Below are 27,545 nucleotides of genomic sequence, written 5' to 3'. Positions count from 1 at the left end.
ATAATATAATCGAAAATATGAATGATTTTGAATCAACATTTTATGCCTTTTAAAATAACTTTTACAAAATATTTTTAAAGATGCTAAGGGCTTTCCATAATTGTTGAGTCCAACTTAGAGATAAGTTCAACTTGGGATCTTTGTGAAACACCCCCGGGATTTAACAGGCGTTATCATGATCATTACATAAAACAGTGAACTTTGAACCTGATGATCCTTCACTGTACATGTACATGTATCCATTGATTGGTCATAACATGCATGAATTGTATATCGGTCATTACCTGGTAGCTTCAATGCAACAAAGTGTTAACAATAACAAAGAGATATCCTATGTCAAACCTATAGAAAAGTATTAGATTTCTAATGTACAAGGGAGAATTACTGGGTTCAAAGATTAATTACACATATATATGAGTTGTGTGATTAATGGGGCGTTGCAAGAAAGTTGCAATCAATTGCAAATCCCCCAAATCAAGCGTAAGCCTTGCGATTAATTGCACGTTTGCACAAACTTTCTTGCAACGCCCCATTAGTTAGAGAGAGGGGGAGAATAAAAGCTAGATCTAGTTTACTTAATTTAATTGTTAAAACTTTAATCCTAACAAAATCCTAGGAAATTTAGGAGATTAGTGGGGCATTGCAAGAAAGTTGAGTTGCAATCGATTGCAAATACATTTGCAAATTTTGCAACTTGCAATCAATTGCAACTTTCTTGCAACACCCTATTAGTGTATCATCAATGCATCACAACTTGATTTCTGTTAAGAACCCATGTTGACGGTATGTCAAAGGACTCTTACAGGTACCGTGACATTTAGCACCTAGAATGTTTGTTTTTCCTACTGTATGGAAATAGATGTCACAAAATCATCATGGATTAAAACACCATGACTGCGGTATCAGTTACTAGTAGGACACTACAATCATTCTTTCAAAATAAATTATTTAAACCAAGAACCAAGGATACTTGAGCACAAATTAGAGTTGCAATATTTTTGGGAAAAATTTAAATCCCAAGGGAGATATACAAGGTAATGCATTTTCAGGCTTCCAGTACATGTATATGAATATCCTGTATAAAAATATAGCAATTACGCAACACTTGTGAAAATAAAAAGTGAGCCCTAAAGCTTTGTGAAAATGCATAATTTGGGGGGTTTTCCTACCATAGTGAGTCCAGATACCAGTATGAAATCATTTCCATACATACATGTAACAAGCTACAAAAGCTTCAAACGAGGTCACAAACATTTAGAATTTGATCACTGTATCTAATCTATTGCTTTGCCTCACTATTTATAAAAGCACAAAATAGAACTGAAAAAATACTGAGATTCAAACCCCCGACTCCAATGTTCTACCGGTAATACGCTGTCCTTACCGATTGAGTTAACGATGGGTTAATGAAAGGTGGGTTTGCATGATTATCATAACCCTATTACTAACTCTTAACGGCTACCATGTGCGCATGCGCAGGTTTCCTTCCCGTGCCCAATCTGGGCTCGCTCTGGTACGAAAAAATAAGACGCGATGCGGGTGTCGGTCATTGTCAAGCCACGCCTTCCAACTCCCAGCAGATCATTTCATCATATACAAGGACAAAACATGATTGCGACCAAACAAGCTACAAACGCTAAGAGGACATATGACATGACAATGACAGAAATGAATACATCAGTGATACCAGGTAGAATTGATCAGAGGGCTGAAAATCACCTAGAATGAGCTATTTGTACACAAAAAAGCCTAAACTATGGTCTGGAAATAACTCGACAGGGCCTGAATTCAGGCTATTGCCTGAAAACTGGCATCCCTGATACATGTGTTTGGCACAATGCTTTGCCCATGGTATTGAAGTTGTCACATCACATTAACTATCACTGTTTTTCTGCTGCTCCAGGTACCCTAGCCTCTGTCTCAGACATGAAAGTATTGTCAAACCCAGTAAAATCCTCCTGACGACCATCTGCGAATGAAGAGTTTGAATTGTTCGCATTGTCCGACCTGAACACAAAATCTTCCCCAAGCTCGGAGCTCTGCCCCCCTCCTGGCAGAAAACCGCTCTCTACATCACCAGGAGTTGCAGATGCACCGAAGGCTTGTCCAAAGTCAGTGGCACTTTGGTTATCCCGAAGGCCACTCGCAGTCATCGCTTTAGTCGAACCTGAGGCTGAGGCTGGGACGGATGGTGGGTCAGATGCTGGTAAAAGGGGCATCGACTGGCTTGATGTTAAAGGATTTCCCTGCTGTTCGTTGGGGGCGTACTTCTGTCCTCTGCGCTTTCCCAAGATCTTGACATAGTTCGCGGGGACAAGTCCAATCTTCTCCCCACCTTTGCTGGCCAATAACCAGCCGCGAACCCTGGGTTGCTGGTCTGGATTATAAACAATGAACAGAATATTCAATCATTTACGTATACACGCAGTGTATTCAATCATGTACGTATTTATTGAACAAAGGATTTAACTTGCAAATGAACAAAATTCATAGGTCAGTCAAATGCAATAAGAATATATTTGTGATGAACTACATTCATCTCAGTTATCACTGAAATACAATTTATATAACAACAATACAGTATCAAACAATACAATATAATTATGTTGGAAGTTGCATTACAGCTATTTCTGGAAAAAATAAAGGGTCAACAAAATCAACTTCATGAAGGGCTTGTTTACAGGTTAAACCAGTTTTGGTTCATTGAAATCGAGACAACAACATGTTATCAGAAGAATCACGAGACAAATAGAGGTTTGTGATATCATATCTTTCAGTCTGGTAGTGGACCTTCGGTATAATGAACTCTGCCCTGTGGTACTCACACCAAATGTAACAGATAAGTGTTTCAGGAAATGACCCCCCCCCCCAAAAAAAAAAAATAAAAATAAAAAAATAAATAAATAAAAAAAAAAAAAAATAATAATAATATTTATATTTATGTGATATATACCTGATGTTGATTACCCACAAGTGGTGTCATTTAAAAATTTGTCAGTTTTAAAGAGCTATGGTTGACATACGAAATAAGAAAGGTTTAAAGGGATTGGGTAACTTTGTCTCAGATTCTGAAACGAAATGATGATTAATGATAATTATAAACCTTTAGGTCAGTCAGGAACCCCATAACTTTTACAAGCCGAATGCCTGTCTGATTATCAAGATATTTATGATTGAAATCGAATTCAAATTTTGCATTTTCCTAACGGTTTTCATAACACTACAATCTATTGGGGAAAACAAGTATGGTACAACCGGTCATTACAGTCTATTGGGGAAAACAAGTATGGTAAAACCGGTCACTCAAAGATTTTCACTATTAGGCTTTTTTAATCTAAGGGCATCGTTTAACAACGTTAAATCTGAGATGCATGGCCCTACGTGTCATCAGTGTCTGTGATATGATGTAATATTGAAGCCTTAAAAATCACACTTCAAAATGATCACGAAGTGCATCAAAAACGTAAAATCTTTGAGTGACCAGTTGCTGCCCAATCCCTTTAACAGTGAATTGATCATAGTAGAGCAAGTGAACATTTTCACCAGTGAATACAATTGTGACTGTGCTTTTTAACACGTGCATCAGAAACATGAGATTTAGTGAAGAGCATACATCGAGGGTTCAGTGACACAAAGACGTAACTCCATGTTTAGCCAAAAGGAGTATCTGATATCAAAATGTTCAGAAAAAAAATGAGCTTTCCAGGAAACACAAAGACGTAACTCCACCCAACACCCCACTGAAGTCAATGGCTAGTGAAACATAGACTTAACTCCTTAAGGCCCAAGTGCTCAGTGATACATAAACCACTTTTTCTTAAAATGGCCAAAATGGAGTTACGTCTTTGTGTCAGTGACCCCTCGACACATACCTTTAGGAGCCAGATTGAGAATGTCACCACTGTGGAATGAGAGCTCTTTCTCTGCATCACCATCAAAGTCATACTCCGCTCTAGCTACCACATGATCTTCTTCTCCAGTAGCCCACTCAGGAGAACCTGAAAAGGGGGGGGGGGGGGGGGGAAGCAGCATTTGTTATGATATCGATTTATAAAAGTAGTAAAGGGGGATGTTTCACAAAGAGTCAAACTTAACTGTAAGTTGGACTTAAAAATTTTGGACAGCCATTTGTAATCTTAAAATTAAATATATTCAAAAGCGAAAATTGAAGTATTTTAGACTTTTTATAAATTCCACATCAAGAACATGAAATCTCCTTGATAATAGAAAATTTGATTTGAATCAACATTTTATGCCTTTCAAAATAACTTTTACAAAATATTTTCATAGATGCTAACGGTTTTCCATAACTGTTAAGTCCAACTTAGGATCTTTGTGAAACACCCCCCAGATTTATCATATTAAAATAATTCCTTTAATTCCCAGTGCGACTTGAATAGAATTAAAAAATTTATACAAGATCCATTTTGGCATTCATGATGTAATTCTTTAAAAAGAGAAGATATACATGTACTTGAAGCACGAAGCTGTGCTGAAACTATAACATTCAAAGAAATTTCACTATTTTTTTAACTTTGTACCCACGAATCTCGCAATGTACATGTAGACTAAACACCCCAGGTAGTACATTCCATAATCTCAATCGCCAAATAAATAAGCATCTGTGCATATTACTGTGTACAGTAGTCATCAAAAGGAGAATAGATTTGACAAAGATATCCTTGTAAAGTAACAACAATGAATTTGATGTCAGTCAGACTTTTCTAGATACCATCATCTGAAGATGGATAAAAGTTTTAAAATGGATTCAAGAACATACTCTCTGGCTCTTCTTCTTCACTTGAAGACAGCAGTTTCCAGATGATGTAAGGACCTCCGACCAAGACAGCAAAGAACATGAAGATGGGCCATGATGGCGCTTTCTTCTGCTGCTTCCCTCTCGACGGCATCAACGACAACGCCCCTTCCGCTGCTTGGCTCTCTGCTTCCAACCAAATCTCCTCCGCAAACTCCTGAGTCCTTAACCCTACCAGAACCAATAACTTCCTGTAGATGTACCTGAGGAATCTGAAGAGGGCTATGGCGGAGAAGATCTTGGCAAGGTGGATCTTCAGACGGGAGAAGTGTTCGGCGACGCCTAAGACGGCTCTGAAGCTGTTGTAGACGGTATGGAAGGTGGATTCGAGCATCATGCTGACCGATGCGAAGGCTTGGACGATACTCTCGATCGATTGAAACGCGGGTCTGCTGCTCTCTTCGGCTTGCTGAACGAAGCGACTGAACGGCTCCGCGCCCATCCCTCGTCCGTACCCCATCCCGCCCTGCATACCTCCGTATCCACCATACATCCCTCCGCCGTACGATCCCATTCCCATCCCTCCACCGTACGATCCCATTCCCATTCCCCCGCCGTACGAGCCCATCCCCATCCCTCCGTACGACCCTCCGTACGACCCTCCGTAGCGATTCACCATGCCGCCCGACATGAGGGAGCTTTGTTGACTGGGTCTGGTGGGGAGTGGTGGGGGTGGCCCCCGCATAGGTGCTGTAGAGTGGTAGTTCCTGTGGCTGTTTTGTAAGCCCGTGGTTGATCTCTGGTTGACATGCTGGTTACTGAGAATGAGAAGGGATAAAACAAATCCATGACATTATAATCTAACCAGGGGGGTGTTTCACAAAGATTCTAAGTCAAACTCAACTCTAAGTTGGTCTTAAATATTATGGAGAGCCATTTGTAGCCTTAAATAAAATATATTCAAAACCAAAAATTGAAGTATTTTAGACTTTTCATAAATTCCGCATCAAGAACATGAAATCTCCATGACAATAGCAAATATGAATGATTTGAATCAACCTTTTATGCCTTTTAAAATAATTTAATAAAATATTTTCAAAGATGATAACGGCTTTCCATAATTGTTAAGTCCAACTTAGAGATAAGTGTGAAATCATGAAAATATGGACAAAAAGATCAGCAAATTTGCAGTCTTTAAAGGGAACCTAAACCTTCATACTAAGTTACTTTTATTGTAAAGATTAAGATATTTGAATAAAATCAGTGAAAATTTGAACAAAATAGGGCAAGGAATAAGGAATTTAGAGCTTTTTGAAATGACTAGTCACTAGAGGGCAATATTTAATTTGATGACATCATCTGTGGACAACTCTCCATGCCTTTTGTACATCAAATTTCATGTTTTTCCTTCTTTCTTGTGATTGAGATAATCTACTCCCCTGAAAGCAAGGTATAGAATGCAAAATGATATTCTACTTCACATGTTATTAACACACAATACGAAGAAAACGAAAGAATTGTGAAATTTTCTTGAGCTTTCTTGAATTTTGAGATCGTGATATCTCCAGAATTCTTTGACGATAAATTTTTTAGTTGCACCAATTTGTAGTCAAAAACTTAACAGTCCATGTGGTAATAATTGAAGTAAATAGATCCCCATTGAATTCATGTAAAGATCTGAGATTACAGTCGATAACTTCACGCACGCTCGCATGCCCGCACCTTCGTCGGTACAAACTACGATATTGTAATTGTGTAGCGGTTTGCCGTGAAACCTGTGAGAAAGTGTATATTTTATTGACTTCGTTTTTAAGAAAAATACTCCAAAAAAGATAAGAAAATTGACACGAAACAGGTGAGAAAAATAATGACTTTTAAGTCATGACCATTATTTGAACAATTGATGAAGATTTAGTTGATTTTTGGTGTGTTTTAGTAGGCTATCTCCACGCCGGAGTTAAGGGTATGACTTTACCCAAAGTACGACTTCACGCTACGAAGAGGACTGTAGATCTACATGTAGGTAGATCTACTCATTGGAAGAAGAAGAACTCAAAAAGGGTCAAAAATGGAAACGAAAGTAGATCTAGGTCTAGTACACTATTGCCAAAAAATGATGATCAGTATCATTTATTTGGCCCAAATCAATGTAGAATGAAACATATGCATTTCATTGGGGGAGGGGGGGGGATGATTACATATATTGGCCATCCCTGGCCCCTGGCCCCCGGCCCCCTTTGATAGTCAAATATTGGGGGAGTGTGCGTGTACTGTAGTGTAGGCTTACGCCGCGCCGCGGTTCCCCCGAGGTTGACCTCGACAACTTACATCAATGGCAATACATAGGACTGCAGTTAAATCCGACTACGCAAATGCACATCATCACCTCTCATAATTTACGATTATTAGCTTTTACAAAGTATTTTTAACGTAAAAATTACGATAAAATACAACTTACACTGTTGTTTGATCAACGGGAAGGCCTAATGAAGTGTTTATTGAGCCTTGTCGATTTCTTTCCCACGGTTTCGGCGGAGCTGCCATCTTGCATAATTTCTTCAAAACCAAAGTTCAATGGACGCTATATAGAATTTATTGCAATGCAATTAGAGCTAGCTGCGCTGGGATTGGTCACTCCCTGGATAGACCAATAATGTCCACACACAATTCATTTTGGACTAGATGAAATGAGGGTCTTATCCTTCACCATGAATTTAATTGTGCTGTTGTTAGACAATTTTGGAATAATGAAATAAACAGGGGCCTATTTAATCAATATTTTATCTTTTATCATATCTTCATCATCAACATCAAGACCATCGTCATCCATCCAATTGTTCATTTAAAATACTTATGCATTTGAATTTCATTATTTCTCCATAACGATAATTTCCAGTTCTCTCTCTTTCTCTCTGTTTCTCTCTTTCATGTCCTTCTCCCCTCCCTCTTTATATCTCATCACTTTCCTCCTTGCCCTCATTTCCAGCTACCTCTTTGATCTTCCCTCATCTCTTTGAAATCACCATGATATTTACTTCTCCTTTCATTTCCCGTACAGAGGGATCTTTGAACAAACACATGCACTTCATCACAACAAGATAATTTCCAAGTTCCTAACAAGGTTAAGATAATGAGATTCTCTTGTACATATGGGAGAATACAACAATCAAAACAAGAACAAAACAAAGGGGAACAGACAGATGTTACAAAAGCAAACTGTCTTGTTTTTTTTCTTCTCCATTTCTTAGATGTGAAGGGTAACTTCAAAAAGCGAAAATATTTGTGCAAGCATCTTTCCTAAGGAAACATTTTCTAGGACTTTACAGAAAAAGTTTGAGAGATATAACGTAAACTATTATTACACCACCAGGCAATTTAAAAAAGAATTCACACAATAAATGACAACTTCGCAAATGTGATGTATACTTCTGTTTATTCTCTTTAATACATTATGGGGGTATAAACAGGGACTATGAGGCCAAAGATTGAAACGGGATCAATTAATTTACTTCTGTGATATGCATTTCTACATGAATGATACAGGATAAAATTAATATTGACTTGTATCTGCATAATATATGGAATGATAACTCTGAGAGCAAGGGTTTATATCTGTATAAGGATAAGATACATATAATAGATGTCCCTAGCACATCACCAAAAAGAATTAACAAAATTACCTAACATAATTCTGAATTAGTTTCATGCTAAAATGCAAACGCTTGACCTTTACCTTGTTTTCAACATTCATTTCAATGAACAAATATGGCATTCATGATCATTTCAATCGACTTTGTCAGACCTGACTGTTCTGGGCGATGTAACACAAACCCTAGCAGTTGATCGTATGATTGACTTTTGCGATTGATGGCAATGATAACTATGTGCAATCAATCGCAAAAATCAATCGCACAATCCATGGCTAATCTTTGTGAAACAGGGCCATTAGCCCTGTGTCATGAAACTTGTTATCAATAGCAAAAGTTGAAGTAATTGTTTAAAAGTTACTGAAATAACTGCATTACATGACAGTGGCTGTGAGAGGATTTTATTAAATGTTGCACTTTTTATTGAAATGGGGGCCCTGGGCTTACATAAATGACATCACCACAAATCCAGGACAAAATCACCAGATTCTGTTTATCACCTTTAAATTTGTCCATGTTTTCCTTTTTGCATTAAAGAGGAGACTCGTATAAGGACACTGTAACCATGGAAATTACTGTGTTATATCAGAGCTTTTTCAGTTTACACTGTATTATATAAACTTTCAAATTTAGTTATGTTCAATTTTGTTTCTCTCATTCTATCTTGATTTTTGATGTTATTTGATTGTTGTCTTTTAATCAATAAAAACAGAAGGAAAACAAAAATGTCCTCTGTTTAGAATATATATCTACCCTTAAACTAGACATAAATGTATGGTGGTGGATAGCAGACTTCATTTGGGAGAAAATCTTCCATGCAGAGAATCTAGTTTTATCAGAGTAAAATACACATCATTAAATTTTGCCACAGTGAAGTGCTTTACTGTGGCATGTGTGTTGGCCTCAATAGGAAAACAAAATTGACGTGGGGTGTATTTTGATTAAAAAAATAATAAATAAGGGGGGTGTTTCACAAAGATCTTAAGTTGAACTTAACTTGAAGTTGGATTTAAATTTTATGGAGAGCCATTTGTAGCCTTAAAATGAAATAAATTCCACATCGAGAACATGAAATCTCCTTGATAGCAGAAAATATGATTGAATGAATTAACATTTTACGCCTTTTGAAATAACTTTTACAAAATATTTTCAAAGATGCTAACAGCTTTCCATAAATTTTAAGTCTAACTTAGAGATAAGTTCATCTTAGGATCTTTGTGAAACACCCCCCCCCCCCCCCAGGATGACAGAGTCGTTCAAAGTCTTTTGGTTCAGGTAAGAAATGGGATTTCCTTGTATCAGGATCAGACATTGACTTATGATAATTGCTTTGATAAAAGCATGGTCTATTCAGAGCCAGAATGGCATAACAATATGTATAAAATATATGAGTTAACACCCATCTGGCTCCAAACTGACTCTATGTTCTATATACATATTGTTATGTATGTATCAGAACTTTAGCATATATTCAGTTTACTTGACCTCCTTGACTGACCATCACTGTAAATTAACTTACCTACATAGATTCTAATAGTTCTATTTATATACCGCATATGAAGATCCAGGCCTTTGATTGGTCAAAGCTACCGACATGAAATTTCGCTATTGACTGATGGGCAGTATATAGTGAAAAATAGTGACCGGGCATAATTCTACACGCAAGTACAATGTAAACTTGATAATGGATAAGCACAATGCTCTCAGACAGTAAAAGTTCATTTCGGTCAACAAATAAATACACTTTAACAGGCATAGTCGTTGAAATATCCCTTTTTGAGAATCGGTATTGGGGATGCAGTATATAAAACGAATATTGACTGCTTATTTTGGGGTCAAGGTTAAAACTGTAGCTCCTCTTGATCTCAAGATGGCACTATGCAGTACAGGGACTCGTTTCACAAAGCCTTTTTGCAATGACAAATGACAAAATTCAGTGACAAATCTGCTGATATCCAATCAGAAGCAAGGATTTCAGTAGCTTATAACAAAAACTTTGTCATTGATGACAAGTTTTGTGAAATGGGGCCTAGCTTTAAGATCACCTCTGGCAATAGCTATGACCGTGCCCCTTCAAAGCACTCAATATTCATATATCCTATCCCTGTAGGCAATGGTTTCGTAGAAGGGAAGTATGGTGGGTTTGGGGTCTGTACAGAAAAAACATAAAATACACTGAAATGAAGGGAGACATTTCACTAGAACTAATATTCAAATTCAAACTCAAAATAATTAGGGTCAAAAGAATGCACCCTGACGTAGCCATCCTCTCCTCCACTGCTGTATCTGTGAGTGAGAAAAACAGGGGGAAAAATTGTTAGATTACTAGAAATCATTAAGAGTCGAATACAGATATAGAATATAAAGTCCCAACAGAAACTGTGATTAAATATTTCCCCCATAAATAGAAGTAAACAAAGTATGATCTCAATGTGAAATACAGCAAATGGTGCCCAAAATGAACCTAATCTAGAGTTTTCTTGCACATAAAATCTATTGTGACTGGGTAAAATTTGATAATACCGAGGCTGGAATATTTTTAAAGCACGAGAAGAGAGTTCAAATCATCTATACGGTTCTGAATAATTACGACAAATTCTTGCTGGTTGGCACAAACCACAGTTCCCATTTCTACTATAACCAACTAGAGGACACTATACAACAGGGCAGCCTTTTACGAAACAATTATACAAATTTAACGCCATAAATTGGCATGTAGGTGGACTTGTACTTATGACGGGAAATGATTTCGGGAAATGATTTCCAGGTCACCCAAAAGATACATTTGTTTAACATACTGTAAAACCAGAATTTTTGGAGCAGTTCAGGCTTGCGAAAGTTACACGTTTCATGAATGTCTGATTCAACAAAATCTCTGTTGCAATTAATTGTCAACTTACCCCATTCCATCGGGATGGAAAGCCACGCTGTTGATCGGACCAAAATGACCTTTGACCCTGCCAAACTCCTCCTCAAAGATCGCATGGTAGAAGCGGGCGTCAAATTTACCAATCCTTCCTGAAGTTGTTGTGACATCCATGGCCTCCTGACCACCACCTAACAAGACCTGCCAAAATAATACAAAAATAATATAATAATATATCCATTTGTAAAGTGCAATAACTATGTGGATATATTCTACTGAGCTGCAAGAGCTCATAAATGCTGTGCTATACATACTACATGAACAAGTGGGTTTTCAGTCTTGATTAAAAAAATTCTAGTGATGGGGCTTTCCTTATTTCTAGTGGTAATCTATTCCATAATCTAGGGGTAGCACAAAGAAATGACGGTCTCCAAGGGTTACTTTGGTTTTATATGGGGGTATTTGCTACATAAATGTGTCTTGTGTACTACGAAGGTCACATACATGAATGGTCATCATTGGTTGGATGGTTTGTTTTACCTGACTGCTAAGAAAGCATGTGTATGCTTGTAAGTAAGCAACCAGAGCTGCAACAGCTTTCACTACCTCTGAAACTGAAAGGTTTTGCATCACTAAAAAGTTTTAAACATAAACTAAAACTTTGCCTAATGCAAAGGCTTTGAATATGACAACCCTTCTTTTTATGTTTGTAATAACCATTGTATTATTTCTTTGTCTCTTTTTTTTGTGTTAGGTTTTGTTTTTTGCATAGGGTCATCTACCTTAAAGTTTATGTAACTTTTTGATAATCCAACCACTTTGTAATTTCTTTAAGTGTATTTTCCATTTTATTGTTTAATCCTTGTTTGTAAGAATCTTTTCTTGTATTCTTACACTTTGTATAATTTTGTTATGAAAGTCAGGAATAAATTCAATTAAATTCAATTCAATTTGAATCTCCAATCTGGAGACAAACTGACAGACAGACAGACAGACAGGGGAGATAAGGAGACAGAGGGACAAGAGAGAGAGAGAGAGAGAGAGAGAGAGAGAGAGAGTGAGAGAAAATGAGACAGAGAGAGAGAGAGAGAGAGAGGGGGAGAAAGGGAGATGGGGAGAGGAGGAAAGAGAGACACACATGCACACATACACATACAGAAAGAGAGATAGAAAGAGAGAGATAATGGTAATCCAGAGTAAAACAGTACACCATGTTGAATGATGTAGAAGCGAAATTACTTACATGATTTTTAATGGGTGATATAGCTGCTGAATTAACGGGTCTCTCTGTCTTGAATGTCTTCATGTGTACCAGGTCTGGCAACTCAACAAGCTAATCAAAACAAAAACAAGAAATAATTAAAGAACTCAATGAGCTGATCAAAAGGAAAACAAGAAATAAATCCAAGAACTCAATGAGCTGATCAAAAACGAAGACAAGAAATAATCCAAGAACTCAACAAGCTCATCAAAACAAAAAAACAAGAAATAATTAAAGAACTCAATGAGCTGATCAAAACAAAAACAAGAAATAATCAAAGATTACAATGAGTTGATAAAATCTACAGTCAAACGATATTCAACCAATTCATAAAGTATGAATACTGACACAGGCCTTAAATTTCAACATTTTTAGGGCAAGGCCACTTTTATGTAGGTCACAACCCTATATTACAGCACAAACAGGAAGAATTGGAATGGGCACAAAAAATCTCCAAGGCCAATCAAAAGGGCATCCACGGCCATGGCCTTGGATTAATTTAAGCCCTGCTGACAAGTTTGGGGCATTGATTTCTCTTTTCATTTAAGCAGACAAGTTTAATATTAGTTTGTCTATGTAAATTTTAAATAAAACTTGCTCTAGGAGACCCCAAAACCTTGCTTTCAAAAACAACATCAACAACAACAACAACAACTTAAACACATTTAATGAATTCAAATAAGCATTTTAACTACAATGCAGCACATGGGTAAAAATTCACAACCTAATTTTCACATATTTCTTGAAGAATGCAGGTGTTTGTTTCCATAGAAACAGAATACAACAGATGAAAATAATACACAAACAACATTTTATTCAGTCACTGCAGTACAGTGCCCTATGGTTCATTCAAATTTCCTTTTATTTTCATCTTATTTTCATAAGTTACAGTGTATTTGCAAACGTTACTTCTCACCTTTCAGTTTTACTCTCGATATTTCCACCACATACACTTGCTCCGTTTACCGTTTATTGCTTACTTCAGTCCTTCTTCTTTCACATGATTTCAGTAGAACTATGTTACTTTATGCTATTTAATTCAGATTTCTTTCTAATTTATCTTTCCATATGTTGCAATAAGCTATATTTCTCGTATTTAGACTGATTTATTTTCCAAATTCAATATATCATGTTATGCTACATTATTAATACATTATGTGTTATTAATTTTGTTTGTAAATTTTTTAAATTCGACTAAACGCCGCGATGACAGCTTTATTTGAAATAACCCATTTTGAATTGAATGAATTGAAATCTTACCTTAGCTGTGCAATCCTTAGATGCTGTGACTATCATGTCATACTTGCTGTGTTTCTGGATATCATTGATTGCCTTCTGATGAATATCTTGTGTGCTTCCTATGCAATCTTGCATCTAAGGTTTGAAAAAAGAATAGGGTTGGAAGAAATCTCTTTGAGTAAATAAGAATTAATTTAATCTCATCAATTTCACCTGTCTGATAAACCTTCAGAGATAAATTTGGTTAATTTCACAACAATTTCAGCACCAAATAAGATACTAAGATGCATTTCTCTATTAAAAAAAAAATGTAGGGAAACGCATTTGTAATATTGAGCATACACATAATTACACATATATAGTACAAAATGAAAATGAATATGAAAATTCAACTCTTGCCTCTGTAAAGACTAATTATTTGGCTGCTTTAATTAAGTATTCCATACATGCATCAAAATCAATTATGGCAAGACATTAAGCTAAACGTGCCACTCTCCACACAGGAGATATATTAAGACATATAGGAAAGAATTCCTTGAAAGCTGTGAGCAATGAACTTGGTAGTCTAGCTAGAGCAGTAATATACTGGAACACCTCCAGCACCTTGCGTTGTTGTTGTTGTTGTTGTTGGGTTTGTTGGCGCTATCCATCGATTTCGATGATTTCCGCCAGGCTGTGTGTGAGGGCGTCTTGCTATCACTTTTGCTGCTCTACGTTTCTGTGATTCTGATACTTGCCCAGTGTGTGAGATAAAGATTTATCTTGGCCTTTGTTATTGGCTAAGTGCAAGATGAACATCTTGGTGAACATGAGCGTGAACATGAGCGTGGTGAACATGAGCCCTATAAAGATATCCACACTATGAATATGACGGACAAAGAAAGAGGACAAAATATACAGTTCGTCATTCTACCCTCAACAATTGCTGTGGTAGACAAAGGAACATCCCTTCACTGCTATTATGTAAAAATGTGTAGAACAGATGTCACATGCATATTCACCTGTTCTATACATTTTTACATAATAGCAGTGAAGGGATGTTCCTTTGTCTACCACAGCAATTGTTGAGGGTAGAATGACGAACTGTATATTTTGTCCTCTTTCTTTGTCCGACATGTTCATAGTGCCAGTATTATTACTTGTGTAGAATTCTCCTTTGGCTGATAACGAATAATTTGGAAATAATAATTACCTTGATATCCCAAAGTGTTAGTTCTCCATTCTCATGACCAGTCAGGATAGCTGTGTCTTGGAAGGTCCATATACCTGATGTGATCTTAGCTGTATCCATTGGTAACCTCATGAACGGGTTGTTAGATTCTAGAAATAAATCGATCAGGAAAAACATTTTGTAGTAATACCCTTCAGTGCCAAAGGCAGTTTTTAATGACACAAAGTTAAATAATTAATAAATTGTATGTAATATGTTTGGAGTAATACTTTTTGTGAAAGCCAAAAGCTATTCATGAACTCTGAAGCTTTAATTCTTATTAAAATGGCAAATAACACACAAAGCAGCATGACTAGAAAGTAGTCTAATGAAATATTAGTTATGGTGTATAATTGTACACTTAGTAGCACTGAGAGTTCAACACTAAGTACCAAGTTAAATTAGTTTTACAAAGCCAATTAGGTTTTATCTGAAGTTCTCTTATGCCATTTTCATTAAATGTAATCAATTTAACTACAAGTAATTAATATTAAATTTGAAGTTTCTTGTGAGTATGTTTATTTCATACACAAAATAATAAATTAACTAACAGTATAGAGTGCCACCAATTGCTAAAGTCATTTTCGCTCGTTGTCCAGATTACTGGTCCCAACAACAGAGCCTGTGCATGAGGTTCACTGCAAAATCATTCAAGCAACAGACAGGAGCAGGGCAAAATCAGTGTTCCGGGGCTGGTGTTTACACCATTGTTTAGCACAAAGTTGTATGGAACCAGCAAGCTTGACAACTTGGCCAGTATGACATCACACTTCTGTACCTTATATACATGTACATGTAGGAACAAGACGAAAGCTTCCGAATAATATAAGAGGTCACCAGAGGTTCTTGGGTCATGTTTTTTCAGAAGAATGGTTTGGAAAATCTTGCACTGACTGGAAGAATCGAGGGGAGGAGTAGGGGTAGGAGGATTCTGTGGATGAGTAGCTTAAAGAGTGGGATTTCTGAAAGTGGAATCGATCTCGGGGAGAATGAATTGCTTCATAAAATATGGGACAGAGAGTTGTGGCATTCCATGGTCGCCAACGTCTCAGGACATGGCACATAAAGAAGAAGAAAAAGAAGAAGATCTGTGCTCAGTTTTGTTTTCCTTTTACTACTTACTTGAGAAACAGTGAATTTCAAGTGAATAACTGTCAAACCTTGAATACAGCTCTACAATCCAAGATGGATAGAATCACGTCGTATTTTCTCATAATCGACACTTGTTATACCCTTGAATGGGCTTAAAAAATAATTATTTAGAAAGAAGAAGAAGAATATAGGCTTACCTATTTGACTAGGATCTCTAAGATCATACACACATAAATCACTGGTCTGCCCCATAGTACGATCTGTGCTTGTGAAGAAGATGTTACTGCTATAGCTGTATCCACATGTCCTAACAGCCGACTTGTATTCAAGCTGTGTCGTACATTTGCCTGTAAGGAGAGAAGAGAGACACGAATGAGCTATGATGATAGGTCCCGCTTAGCAAGTCTATCCATCTAAGTATCTTCTCCAGGTTCGGAGGTTGATTACAACATCTCTCCATCTCTCACTCTTTCTTCTGCCATTCTAGTGCACTCTTGCAGTTTTAGTCCACTCCAGTTCTTGACATTCTCTTCCCAGTTGATTCAGGGTCTCCCTTTCGGTCTAGTTCCTTCCTTTTTATGTTAAATAACTAGAAAATTTACTCCACAAGAAAAAAGGACAAGATAATTTGAGGTACGACTAGAAAGTCATTCAGATTCTTACCAGTTTTGATATCCCACATCCTCATGGTGTTATCTGCACTCCCTGTAATTGCTTTCTGTGATTCCCCTGATGAGTAACATGGTTAAGGTTGTCTAATGGCATGTATACAATCTGTACATGTAGACTACTTGGGCCTGTTTTTCGAAACTGTCATCTTCTTGGACATCCCACTGAAACTATTAATTGAAACGTGTGTTATAAGATGGACACGCGTATCATGTCTTCGAATTTTGACGTATGACGGTTTCAAGAAACTGGCTCCAGGGTGCTTTTACATAAGTACTACCCATCTCCCCACCCCCTCCCCCCAAAAGGAACAGGATTGGTCACCAATCATTTTGCAACTCACTGTGCATATATTGTAGATTGATACTTTGCATTTACAATTATGCTTTCCCCCCCCCCCCCCCCTTTCCCCCATCACAAGAAAAACCAAATGCTTTTCAGCACTGAAGACAATTTCACCCCTACACAAGTGGCTCCCTCTGTCACAGCAGTGACCTGCTGCCCATAGTGTCATTTTTTCTGGTGGTTAATTTTGTCTTATTTTAACAGCAATTTTACTATTATCCTAAAAGCATCGTTTAAGAATGTTAAATCTGAGATGCATGGCCCTACGTGTTATCAGTGTCTGTAATATGGTGTAATATTGAAGCCCTAAAAAAATGCCGTTTCAAAATGATCATGAAGTGCCTTTAAAAAGTAAAAATCTTTGAGTGACCGGTTTTAACATGCTCATTTTCCCCAATAGACTGTAGTGTTATAAAAACCGTTGTTGAAATTTCAATTTTCAATCATAAATAACTTGATAAACAGACAGGCGATCGGCTTGTAAAAGTCATGGGGTTCCTGACAGACCTAAACATTTATAATTATGATTACAGCATGAGCTAAATCAAGGATTTTGTTTCAGAATCTGAGACAAAGATACCCAATCCCTTTAAGAGCTGTGTAGAAAGTCAATAGTGAAAGGATACAGTCAACATCGATGCACCATACAGCTCCACTGTGGCCTTCAAACGTTCCCAACCTCTCTCCATTGACCGAGTACCAGATGTTCGGCGTTGTGTCTTTTGCTGTGGAGAACAGAAGGTCACCTTCACGGTTGTACTTGATCTGAGTGACAGACCTCTCGTGTCCAAAGAGAGCAATAGGTTTCTGAAGGGAAAAAAAGTATGAAGAAGAAGAAGAAAAACATTATTTTTTGTCTTCGCCCTCATCATGCTGCTAAGAAATCACATTGAGTGACTAATTAATTACTTACATGTACATGGATCATGGATGGTTTCATCTGCCAGAAGGATTAATATTCTACTAATCAGGGGTGATAGTGAGCACTAAAAAAAAATAGGTTTTTTATTTTCCCCTCAACCACGCCCCCCTTGAGTAAAAAAAAAAAAAAAAAGAGGATTCGCGGGGAAAAATGGCATTTAACATTCGGGAAAAATTTTAAAAATCGGGAAACCGATTTGAATCGGGTTTTTATCAGGCCTGACTAATTCAGTTAAACCTAACCTGAGGTCAAAGATCATATCTCATAAAAAAAGCCCTCAGGCTAACCCGATATAAAACAAAAGCTTAGGTCAAGCATCAGGACAAAAACAAAAGTATTTGAGTTAATTAATACCCTTCTGGATCTAACCAAAGAGTATGTGTTGAGTGGAACACTCCTACTGCTGGCTGTTTAAATAAGTTGTCCCTAAACTAGATTTCACCATCATGAAATAGTAGAATCAATAGATATTGGTATATTAAATTTTCTGATAAATATAAAACGACTCAACACAACCAATATAGGAATCTCACAAAAGAAGGTATGCCTGTATGATGCTGTCCTTCTTATCGATTTTGCAATGCATACCATGATCATAAACAGGGCAACAGACCAAAAACCACTCCCGGCTGAAAAATCCCAGACTTTGTTAAACTTTATTCACTATAGAGACTTTCAGTAGGGGCGCTGGTCCGAGAATAAGGATCGTCCTCATAAAAGAAGATCATTTCCGTGAACCCAGACAGATGCGTCAGATGCAAAAATAAGGACTGCTGCATTTCGCAGACGTTTCATATCGTTAATGCTGACGATCCTCATTCGCGCTCCCTACTAGGGTGTCTGATCGCGCACCCAATGTTGTGTGCTAAAACCCTTCCCATAGAGATTGTACGCTTCCCTATGTGGTCTACGTGCATTGCGCGACCATCCAAAATTGGTCAATGATTTTATGAAAAAATTTGAAATTCAAACCTTTATAACAAATGATCCTGAAGGTGAAACTCAATAAATGAGGTGTCATATGAAAAAGCAGGTTTTTCTCCATATTCCCCATTGGGGGCCACCCCCAGAATTCTAAAAATATCTTGGTCAAAACAGCGATTGAAATGTTGTTTGCATCCTAGCTCCAAAATTTGCCACTTTCCTGAGCTGCCGCCCCGCTGCTTAAGCAGGGCTAGACGTAAGGATAATATCCAGATGCTTTTTTTTTCGCTAGCCCCAAGGGATCATTTGTTATAACAGTTTGAAAATACCCTTCCCACATTTTTGGAATCAGCTAATTAGGGAGGCGTGAGCTCCGCTCAGTCCAAACCATGGTTACATCGCGTAACATGTGCGCTTATAGTGAATGAAAGTATGGGTGGCCGTTCCCGCCATAGAACCCGGAAGTGAATACACGTTGTAGTCAATGGCAATATCGCGGAGACAACTCTCCGCGATAACGGTAACCCATACTATTACTAGTCAATGGCACATATCGCGGAGACAGCGTGGCTCAAGCTTGCAAGTCGCGCATTGGCTGAGCAACTTGCGTACGATATGCATACGCTTGCATATCGCGCGATACAGCTGTTTGGCTAAATTTAGCAAAACAACATAACTCTGCGTGTACGTCTTTTTCGTCGATTCTGAGCAAAATGCTATGAATATTTCAGTGTTTTGAAGGGGCTGTATCTTTTGATAGAAACATCGGCGAGACTTGAAATTTGAAATGTATTATTCTGATTACATTTTTAATTCAAATATCAAACAAAAATGGTGAAAAACGATCCCAAATTGAAAATTGAAAAATCGTTCAGACACCCTATCCCTACTGATTTTGCCCTTTTTTGCTTTATCTTGATTCTTATTCTGAATCTTATCTGATCACACGGCCCGCCAGTCAACATCAATCTTCCATCATTCAACCATTCCAAGCCATGGCACTAGTAAAGGAGGAGCATATCAATAGAGTCTAGATACATGTATAACAAAAGTTACATGCAGTGCACTACACTACACTACACAGTCTACACACTGCACTGTGCACTGTTCACCGCCGACCCATCATGCCCATATATCCAACTCTGTGTCACGCACTCTCTGTCTCATTTCGACTATTTTACAACTCCTTTTATTCACAAGATTATCAAATACCTCTTTAGAAATTCACGTATACGATCCTATATAAAACAAAATATCATACTTTACCATTTTGAAAAATTATGTCAGCGCTAAATTTGAGAAATATGACCTTTATCCGATAACAGCCGGTAAAATTTCACAACACATGCATCCACACCGCGCGTACTAAACTAGTCTTCGAATATGCGTTTTTAATTAAATAAAATAAAATTGGCACTCAGATTGTGAGCATGCATCAATTTAAAGTTGTTTTGAGTGAAAATGACGTTGACTCGTTGTTATATGATATGATCCCAGATATGATTTAAAGTCCTTCTGGCTCCAAACAGATCCTTTTTCATTATTTAGTTGTGTTTTTACTTATTTCAATATTTGTTTGTCTGTTTAATTGCTTTTTTTCCAAGAGGTGCCACACAATCACTCTTGTTCATTATTATTATAATTCAACACTATGATTATTTTGCACATTGAATTTCTAGGGATTGATATGGAGGGGACACGCAAACCATTGTAACGTACACTACGTAAATGGGATGATCTACTGCACAGTCAGATACAAACATGTACTTACAGGGTCTGTGTTTGTAGACTAAAAGGCATTGCGCCATAGTTGCGTGTATACTATGCATGATTATTGGGTATAAATGATACCATGGAGAGATTATATAGAGCTACATGAGAATACTAGTGGAATGATTCCAACTCCATATGTAGTGATTACTTTGTAAACTACATTCATGATTGTACATGTATTTCTAAAGACAGGTTGTTGTTTCTGTATGTCTTTTATTGGAAATAATCAAAAGTTGTTGATTCAATTTCAATAAATGTTTTTAATTTGTACTCTACTGTCGGGGGGGGGGGGGGGGGAGAGAAATTGGGAGAAGGGGATTAAGAGACGGATTTAAGAAGTAACTTATCCTCTACAATTTAAATTCTAAATCATTTTCCAGATTGCGCACAACAGTTTTTGTTTTGTTTTTTGGTCTGATGTAATTATATTATTCTAGCACCAATCTAGCTAGGGCGGGTTCATGGATCTGTGGTGGGTATAGGCCTATATGAACAAGCGAGATAATAGTCCGCGAAAATCTGACTAATGGGGTTTACGGGCCTATTTTTTCTTTTAAAGCCCCACTGCACTAGTTTGGCAAGGAGGGATTAGACCTCCATCCATGGTCACTCGGACAGGTGGTTATCTCATTAAATTAGCTCTCAATTATCATAAGAAAAGGGGATCATGGGGGGACCAATGGTCGCCCGCGATTTTTGCTTTCATGATATAGGGCGCAAAGCGCAAGTAGCTATAAGTAGTACAGTGGGGCTTTAATCTTCTTACTGGGAGAGTCCGCCTTGCCCCCCTCCCCTTACCCCCGATCTGCTATGAAGGTTGTCGAAAATGTCAGATACGGCACCCCAAAGTGCTCCTCGTTCATAGGAAAAGTGCCCACTTTTAGTTTGACGCGTTTCCCTCCCCATTCTTATAAATAACTGTCCCTTTTCACCTCCGATAAGTGCCCCTTATAATTTGGCACATCTCCTTTATCTTTTCTAATAAATGCCCCCTTTTTCATGTGATAAGATTTTTTTTTTTATAAATAAGAGTCCCTCCCCCTTCTTATAAATGACCCTTTTCACCTCTGATAAATTCTCCTGTTAAACTCTGACAGGTGCCCCTTTTCCTTTGCAATTAGTGTCCTCTTTCCAATTTCACAGGTACCCTTTTCCGTCTTTGGTTAGTGCCCCTGTTCAAATCTGAGAGGTGCCCCTTTTCCTTTGTAATAATTGCCCCCTTCCCCTTCTAATAAGTGCCCTTTTTCTTTCTGATAAGTGCCCAAATTCCTTTCCATTAAAAACCCCTTCCCTTCTCATAACTGCCCCTTTTTCACCAATGATAAAGGCCGATATTAAAAGCTGATATGGGTGCCCCTTTAATTTCGACAAAATACCCCTTTCCAATCTCATTAATGCCTTTTCAAATCTCTGGGGCACTTCTCTCCAGAAACTGTTTCTGGTGAGTGCCCATTTTCATGCAACAGAAAGTAAGAAACTGTTTCTGGTGAGTAACTTTTTTCAGGTGAGAGAAGTGCCCATGCACCCCTAATTTAAAGCGCTTTAGAGCAACTTTTTCTTAACCCCCCCCCCACCCCCTAAGCGCTCATTCGCATTTATAGTTGATTTTCACATATCAAAGGTCTTTTCAGTCTTGCATAATTAGATTGTGCTTAAAACCAATCAGGATTTGTTTGCCCTTTTTAAAAATAAAATGTAATCTTATAGTATGATTGGGTAATTGAATACAAATATTTTGAATGAATGAACTTATAAAGAATTTATAATGAATAAATAACTAGGCCGACATAGATAACATGAATGAATAAATAAAAATTCTAAAATTAATACACAAATTCTATATTCTTGAAAACAATATTGTGCACAGACAGGGATTATTCCCATGGCTGACCTAAAAAGGTGACCTTACCCCCCTCCCCCAACGGAGCCAAATGTCAATTTTTCAAATTTCGAGACCAAAAAAAAAAAAAATGTCCTCTTACCCCCCCCCCCCCCTCTCCCCCCCCCCCCCCCCCCCCCCCCCCCCCCCCCCCCCCCCCCCCCCGCTTATTCAGCGGTCGGCTGAGTCGTTGCGATTTTTTGGGGACCAAAAAAAAAAAAAGTTTCCTCTTACCCCCCTTCCCCCCCCCCCCCCCGCTTATTCAGCGGTCGGCTGAGTCGTTGCGATTTGTTTGGGACCAAAAAAAAAAGGGTCCTCTTAACCCCTCCCCCCGCGCTTATTCAGCGGCTGACTGAGTCGTTGCGAAATTTTCGGCCCGATTTATAAATGTCCCCCTTGAAAAAAATCCTGCGTACGCGCCTGTGCACAGATGTCATTTTTAGAAACTGCGGCTGCTTTTTTTTCTGTTTTTTTTTTTTTTTCTGTTTTTTTTTTTTTTTTTTTTGGGGGGGGGGGGGGGTCGGTTTACCGCGCCGTATATGAATGGATCTTTAGGCACCACTGAAATTCCCCATATGTTGTTTATTACATTTAAAGTTGTTCTCTTTCCCTAATTTGCATACTGACTATGTGATAAATAATTTTATTAGCACTGTAAGTTCATGAAATTACGCAAAAAATAACATTCCATAACTTTTTTATGTTTCATCCGATTTTTATGAAATTCTAACTGTGGTGTTTGTTAAATTTTGCTGCCTGTACTCATCAATTCAACTTGCGAATGGGACGGACTTGCCTAATTCAGGATTTAGGAAAAAAAATTTTGTCGTCATTCCAAAGTTCGGTAATCCGAAGGTTTGTAATTCCGATAGTGATATGGTTCCCAAGTTTTTCAAAGATTTGTTGTATTAAAAAATTACATTCTTTAGCAAAACTACACTGTAAAAAAAAGTTGGGGAGATGTTTCTGGGCAAATCAAAGTTGTGCAAATTTTGTCCAATAATTGGGTTATTTTTTCCCCAACCATTTACTATATGAAGTTACCTCATGAAATGTAAATCATAGGTTGGGTAGGTATTGGCAAATCGATGCCTTTTTGGGCAAATATCGTCCAACAATTGGTTTATTTCCTACCAGCCATGTATAATAACCGATGAAATAATTGGTCAATGTTATTGGGCAAATTAAAGTTGGGCCATTTTTGTTCAACGTTTGGGTTATTTTCTCCCAACTATTTATTATATACCCAATTAAATGTTCAAAATAAGTTGGGCAGATGTAACTGGGCAAACGTAAGTCGGGCAACATTATTATTCAACGATATAGTTATATTCTTGTACAAGAGGTGTCGTGGTCGAGTGGATAATTTTCACAGGACTTTGGATAGCAAGGCCGCGGTTCGAGTCCCGCCGCGGCAATATACAATATACAATATAATATTTTATCCAACTTATTCGCCCAACTAGTGTCTAATATGTTACACATTATGGTGAGAATTGGGTGAATTTCTGATTGGGTAAATTTTTGTTGGTTAAAAGTTGGTTAATAGGTTCTGTATTCCGAGTGATATAGGGTTACATAATCTTCACTGGTGCACCCGCAAGCCTATATCTACATCACCATGCAAGCCGACACTTACAAGCAGCATCTGATCCTTATCATTTTGAGAATTATGATATTTTGGGGAATTACATTACTACCTATATCATTTTCGGAATTATAAACCTTCTTTCATTTTGGAAAACAACCTTTAGAAACTGCATGTACCCAATAACATTCATAAATCCGTTCTTTTGTGCAGACTGATGAGCTTATGATTATGACCGGGGATTCAGTGATGCCATACTTCAAAGTCCAAGAGAGCAAAGCTGCCACGACATGCCCTTCGATATAACACTGTGAATGCCTGCATGAATGAATGATCCTCTTTTATAGTAGCACCCCTCATCCGATCCCTGGTCTCAGTTCTTCGACTCCACTTTAATTTCTTTTCTTTTTTGTTTATACATAACGTCTAAGCCTCCTGTCTTTTATTTACTCTGCGGCCTCCTCATCAATTCGCTCTTGCACATTGGGAATCTGAAGAAATATTTATAAAAATAATAATGATACAAGACGATTTGTAATTAAGTGAATGTAAGCTGGTATTCTTCTTTTTCTGCCACTGAATTTTCTTCTTATCTAGCTTCTACCCTCCTCCTCGGTCTCTTACTCTCCTCGTCCATATTTCTCCTTCTCCTTCAATGTATAGACCACAGTATGTAAACTGTAGGCCTACCTAATCGACTGGTTCATAAATTTACCGTCATGCAGGGACGACCGCGTACTATCTTCCCGACTATATCTTTCATCTTTTTTTATTTGTGTATAATTATTTATTAGCCTTTTCTCTTTGTTTTTTTAACTGTGCAATTAAGCTTAGCGTTCAACTTGATATTCAAATGAAAGGGAAACATATTTGGATGAATCTAGCAAACAGTCAGGACCAGGGTGTCGATTTGTATCCGTGCCAGGGGGGGGGGGGATGATAGATGCCAAAATATTTTTGGCAATGGATCAAAGCAACCAAGAGGTAGACGCGTGTGGCAGGTTGCACCCCCTCCCTTCCAAGCTATTAACTTTTTCAAGTCACCCTCAATAAAGATAACATTTCAGAGAATATAAGAGTGGTAATAAAATTAATAACATGCTAAATATTAGTCCTGACTCAGGACTGTCTTTGGGACCAGTGGCGAATCCAGGGGGGGGGGGGGCCCGGCCCCCCCCTTGAGAAAAAAATCATGTAAAATCACGTGATTTTTACCTTTTTGGGGGGTTGGGCCCCCCCTGGCGCTCAAGGGGGGGGGGGGGGTGCAAATTGAAATTTTTTTGAGGATCAAAAAAAAAAAAATGTGCTCACTACCCCCCCCCCCCCCACTGAGCGACTTTTCGGCCGGCGCGATTTTCAAATTGTCAGGAGCAAAAAAAAAAAAAAATTGTGCTCTGTACCCCCCCCCTCCCCCCCCCCCCCCCCCCCCCCCCCACTGAGCGACTTTTCGGCCGGCGCGATTTTCAAATTTTCGGGAGCAAAAAAAAAAAAAAGGTGGGCCCCCTCCCCTAAGAAATCCTGGATCCGCGCCTGATCTGGAATGTCCCAAAGTGTCTCAGAATTGTATGGATCTCCATTTGATCCAAAAAAGGGCGTTAAGGCAAATTTGGGGGAAATTCGAAAATCGTCACTTTTTGAGAAAAATGGCGAGGGGTTAGCTCATCATTTTTGCCAAAAAATGAATATTTTCAATCTTCTTTGTTTCCTCATCTGGAATGTCCCAAAGTGTCTCAGAATTGTATGGATCCCCGTTTGATCCCAAAAAAGGGATGTTAAGGCAAATATGGGGGAAATTAAAAAATCGTCACTTTTTGACAAAAATGGCATCATTTTTGCCAAAAAATGAATATTTTCAATCTTCTTTATTTCCTCAACGTGAATGTCCCAAAGTGTCTCAGAATTGTATGGATCCCCGTTTGATCCCAAAAAGGGTGTAAAGGCAAATTTGGGGTAAATTCGAAAAATCGTCACTTTTTGACAAAAATGGCAAGGGGTTAGCTCATCATTTTTGCCAAAAAATGAATATTTTCAATCTTCTTTGTTTCCTCATCGTGAATGTCCCAAAGTGTCTCAGAATCGTATGGAACCCCGTATGATCCCAAAAAGGGTGTTCAGGCAAATTTGGGGTAAATTCGAAAATCGTCACTTTTTGACAAAAATGGCTAGGGGTTAGCTCATGGTTTTTGCCAAAAAATGAATATTTTCAATCTTCTTTATTTCCTCATCTGGAATGTCCCAAAGTGTCTCAGAATTGTATGGATCCCCGTTTGATCCTTAAAAGGTTGTTAAGGCAAATTTGGTGGAAATTCGAAAATCGTCACTTTTTGAGAAAAATGGCAAGGGGTTAGCTCGTCATTTTTGCCAAAAAATGAATATTTTCAATCTTCTTTATTTCCTCATCTGGAATGTCCCAAAGTGTCTCAGAATCGTATGCAACCCCGTTTGATCCCAAAAAGGGTGTAAAGGCAAATTTGAGGTAAATTCGAAAAATCGTCACTTTTTGACAAAAATGGCTAGGGGTTAGCTCATCGTTTTTGCCAAAAAATTAATATTTTCAATCTTCTTTGTTTCCTCATCTGGAATGTCCCAAAGTGTCTCAGAATTGTATGGATCCCCGTTTGATCCCAAAAAGGTTGTTAAGGCAAATTTGGGGGAAATTCGAAAATCGTCACTTTTTGAGAAAAATGGCAAGGGGTTAGCTCATCATTTTTGCCAAAAAATGAATATTTTCAATCTTCTTTGTTTCCTCATCTGGAATGTCCCAAAGTGTCTTAGAAATGAATTGATCTCCATCTGATCCAAAAAAGGGCGTTAAGGCAAATTTGGGGGAAATTCGAAAATCGTCACTTTTTGAGAAAAATGGCAAGGGGTTAGCTCATCATTTTTGCCCAAAAAATGAATATTTTCAATCTTCTTTATTTCCTCATCTGGAATGTCCCAAAGTGTCTCAGAATTGTATGGATCCCCGTTTGATCCCGAAAAGGTTGTTAAGGCAAATTTGGGGGAAATTCGAAAATCGTCACTTTTTGAGAAAAATGGCAAGGGGTTAGTTAGCTCATCATTTTTGCCCAAAAAATGAATATTTTCAATCTTCTTTATTTCCTCATCTGGAATGTCCCAAAGTGTCTCAGAATTGTATGGATCCCCGTTTGATCCCGAAAAGGTTGTTAAGGCAAATTTGGGGGAAATTCGGAAATCGTCAGTTTTTGAGAAAAATTGCAAAGGGTTAGCACATCATTTTTGCCAAAAAACGAATATTTTCAATCTTCTTTGTTTCCTCATCGTGAATGTCCCAAAGTGTCTCAGAATCGTATGCAACCCCGTTTGATCCCAAAAAGGGTGTACAGGCAAATTTGGGGTAATTTCGAAAATCG

The 27,545-nt window shown here is 37.9% G+C and overlaps 2 protein-coding genes across 2 annotated transcripts; both read right to left on the bottom strand.

The window, feature by feature from the left end:
* Positions 1-667: 667 nt before the first annotated feature.
* On the bottom strand, positions 668-7,324 carry LOC594428 (peroxisomal membrane protein PEX13). The gene is made up of 4 exons (XM_793870.4): positions 7,215-7,324; positions 4,781-5,574; positions 3,873-3,998; positions 668-2,377 (listed from the first exon to the last, which is right to left on the bottom strand). Exons 1-4 carry the CDS (start codon positions 7,298-7,300, stop codon positions 1,881-1,883), a joined length of 1,503 nt encoding a protein of 500 aa, XP_798963.1. The 5' UTR covers positions 7,301-7,324; the 3' UTR covers positions 668-1,880.
* A 2,683-nt stretch (positions 7,325-10,007) lies between these two features.
* Positions 10,008-20,301, bottom strand: LOC594424 (eukaryotic translation initiation factor 3 subunit I). Its single transcript, XM_030981995.1, has 9 exons — positions 20,198-20,301; positions 17,712-17,892; positions 16,735-16,800; positions 16,269-16,418; positions 14,962-15,089; positions 13,791-13,904; positions 12,513-12,602; positions 11,304-11,470; positions 10,008-10,689 (listed from the first exon to the last, which is right to left on the bottom strand). Exons 1-9 carry the CDS (start codon positions 20,198-20,200, stop codon positions 10,608-10,610), a joined length of 981 nt encoding a protein of 326 aa, XP_030837855.1. The 5' UTR covers positions 20,201-20,301; the 3' UTR covers positions 10,008-10,607.
* Between the last annotated feature and the right edge of the window lie 7,244 nt (positions 20,302-27,545).

The sequence above is a fragment of the Strongylocentrotus purpuratus genome, unplaced genomic scaffold (assembly GCF_000002235.5).
Source record: "Strongylocentrotus purpuratus isolate Spur 01 unplaced genomic scaffold, Spur_5.0 spur5_contig_823, whole genome shotgun sequence".
Lineage (NCBI taxonomy): Eukaryota > Metazoa > Echinodermata > Echinoidea > Camarodonta > Strongylocentrotidae > Strongylocentrotus > Strongylocentrotus purpuratus.
Note: the sequence above shows the minus strand (reverse complement) of the source record. Positions and strands in the feature narration are given on the sequence as shown.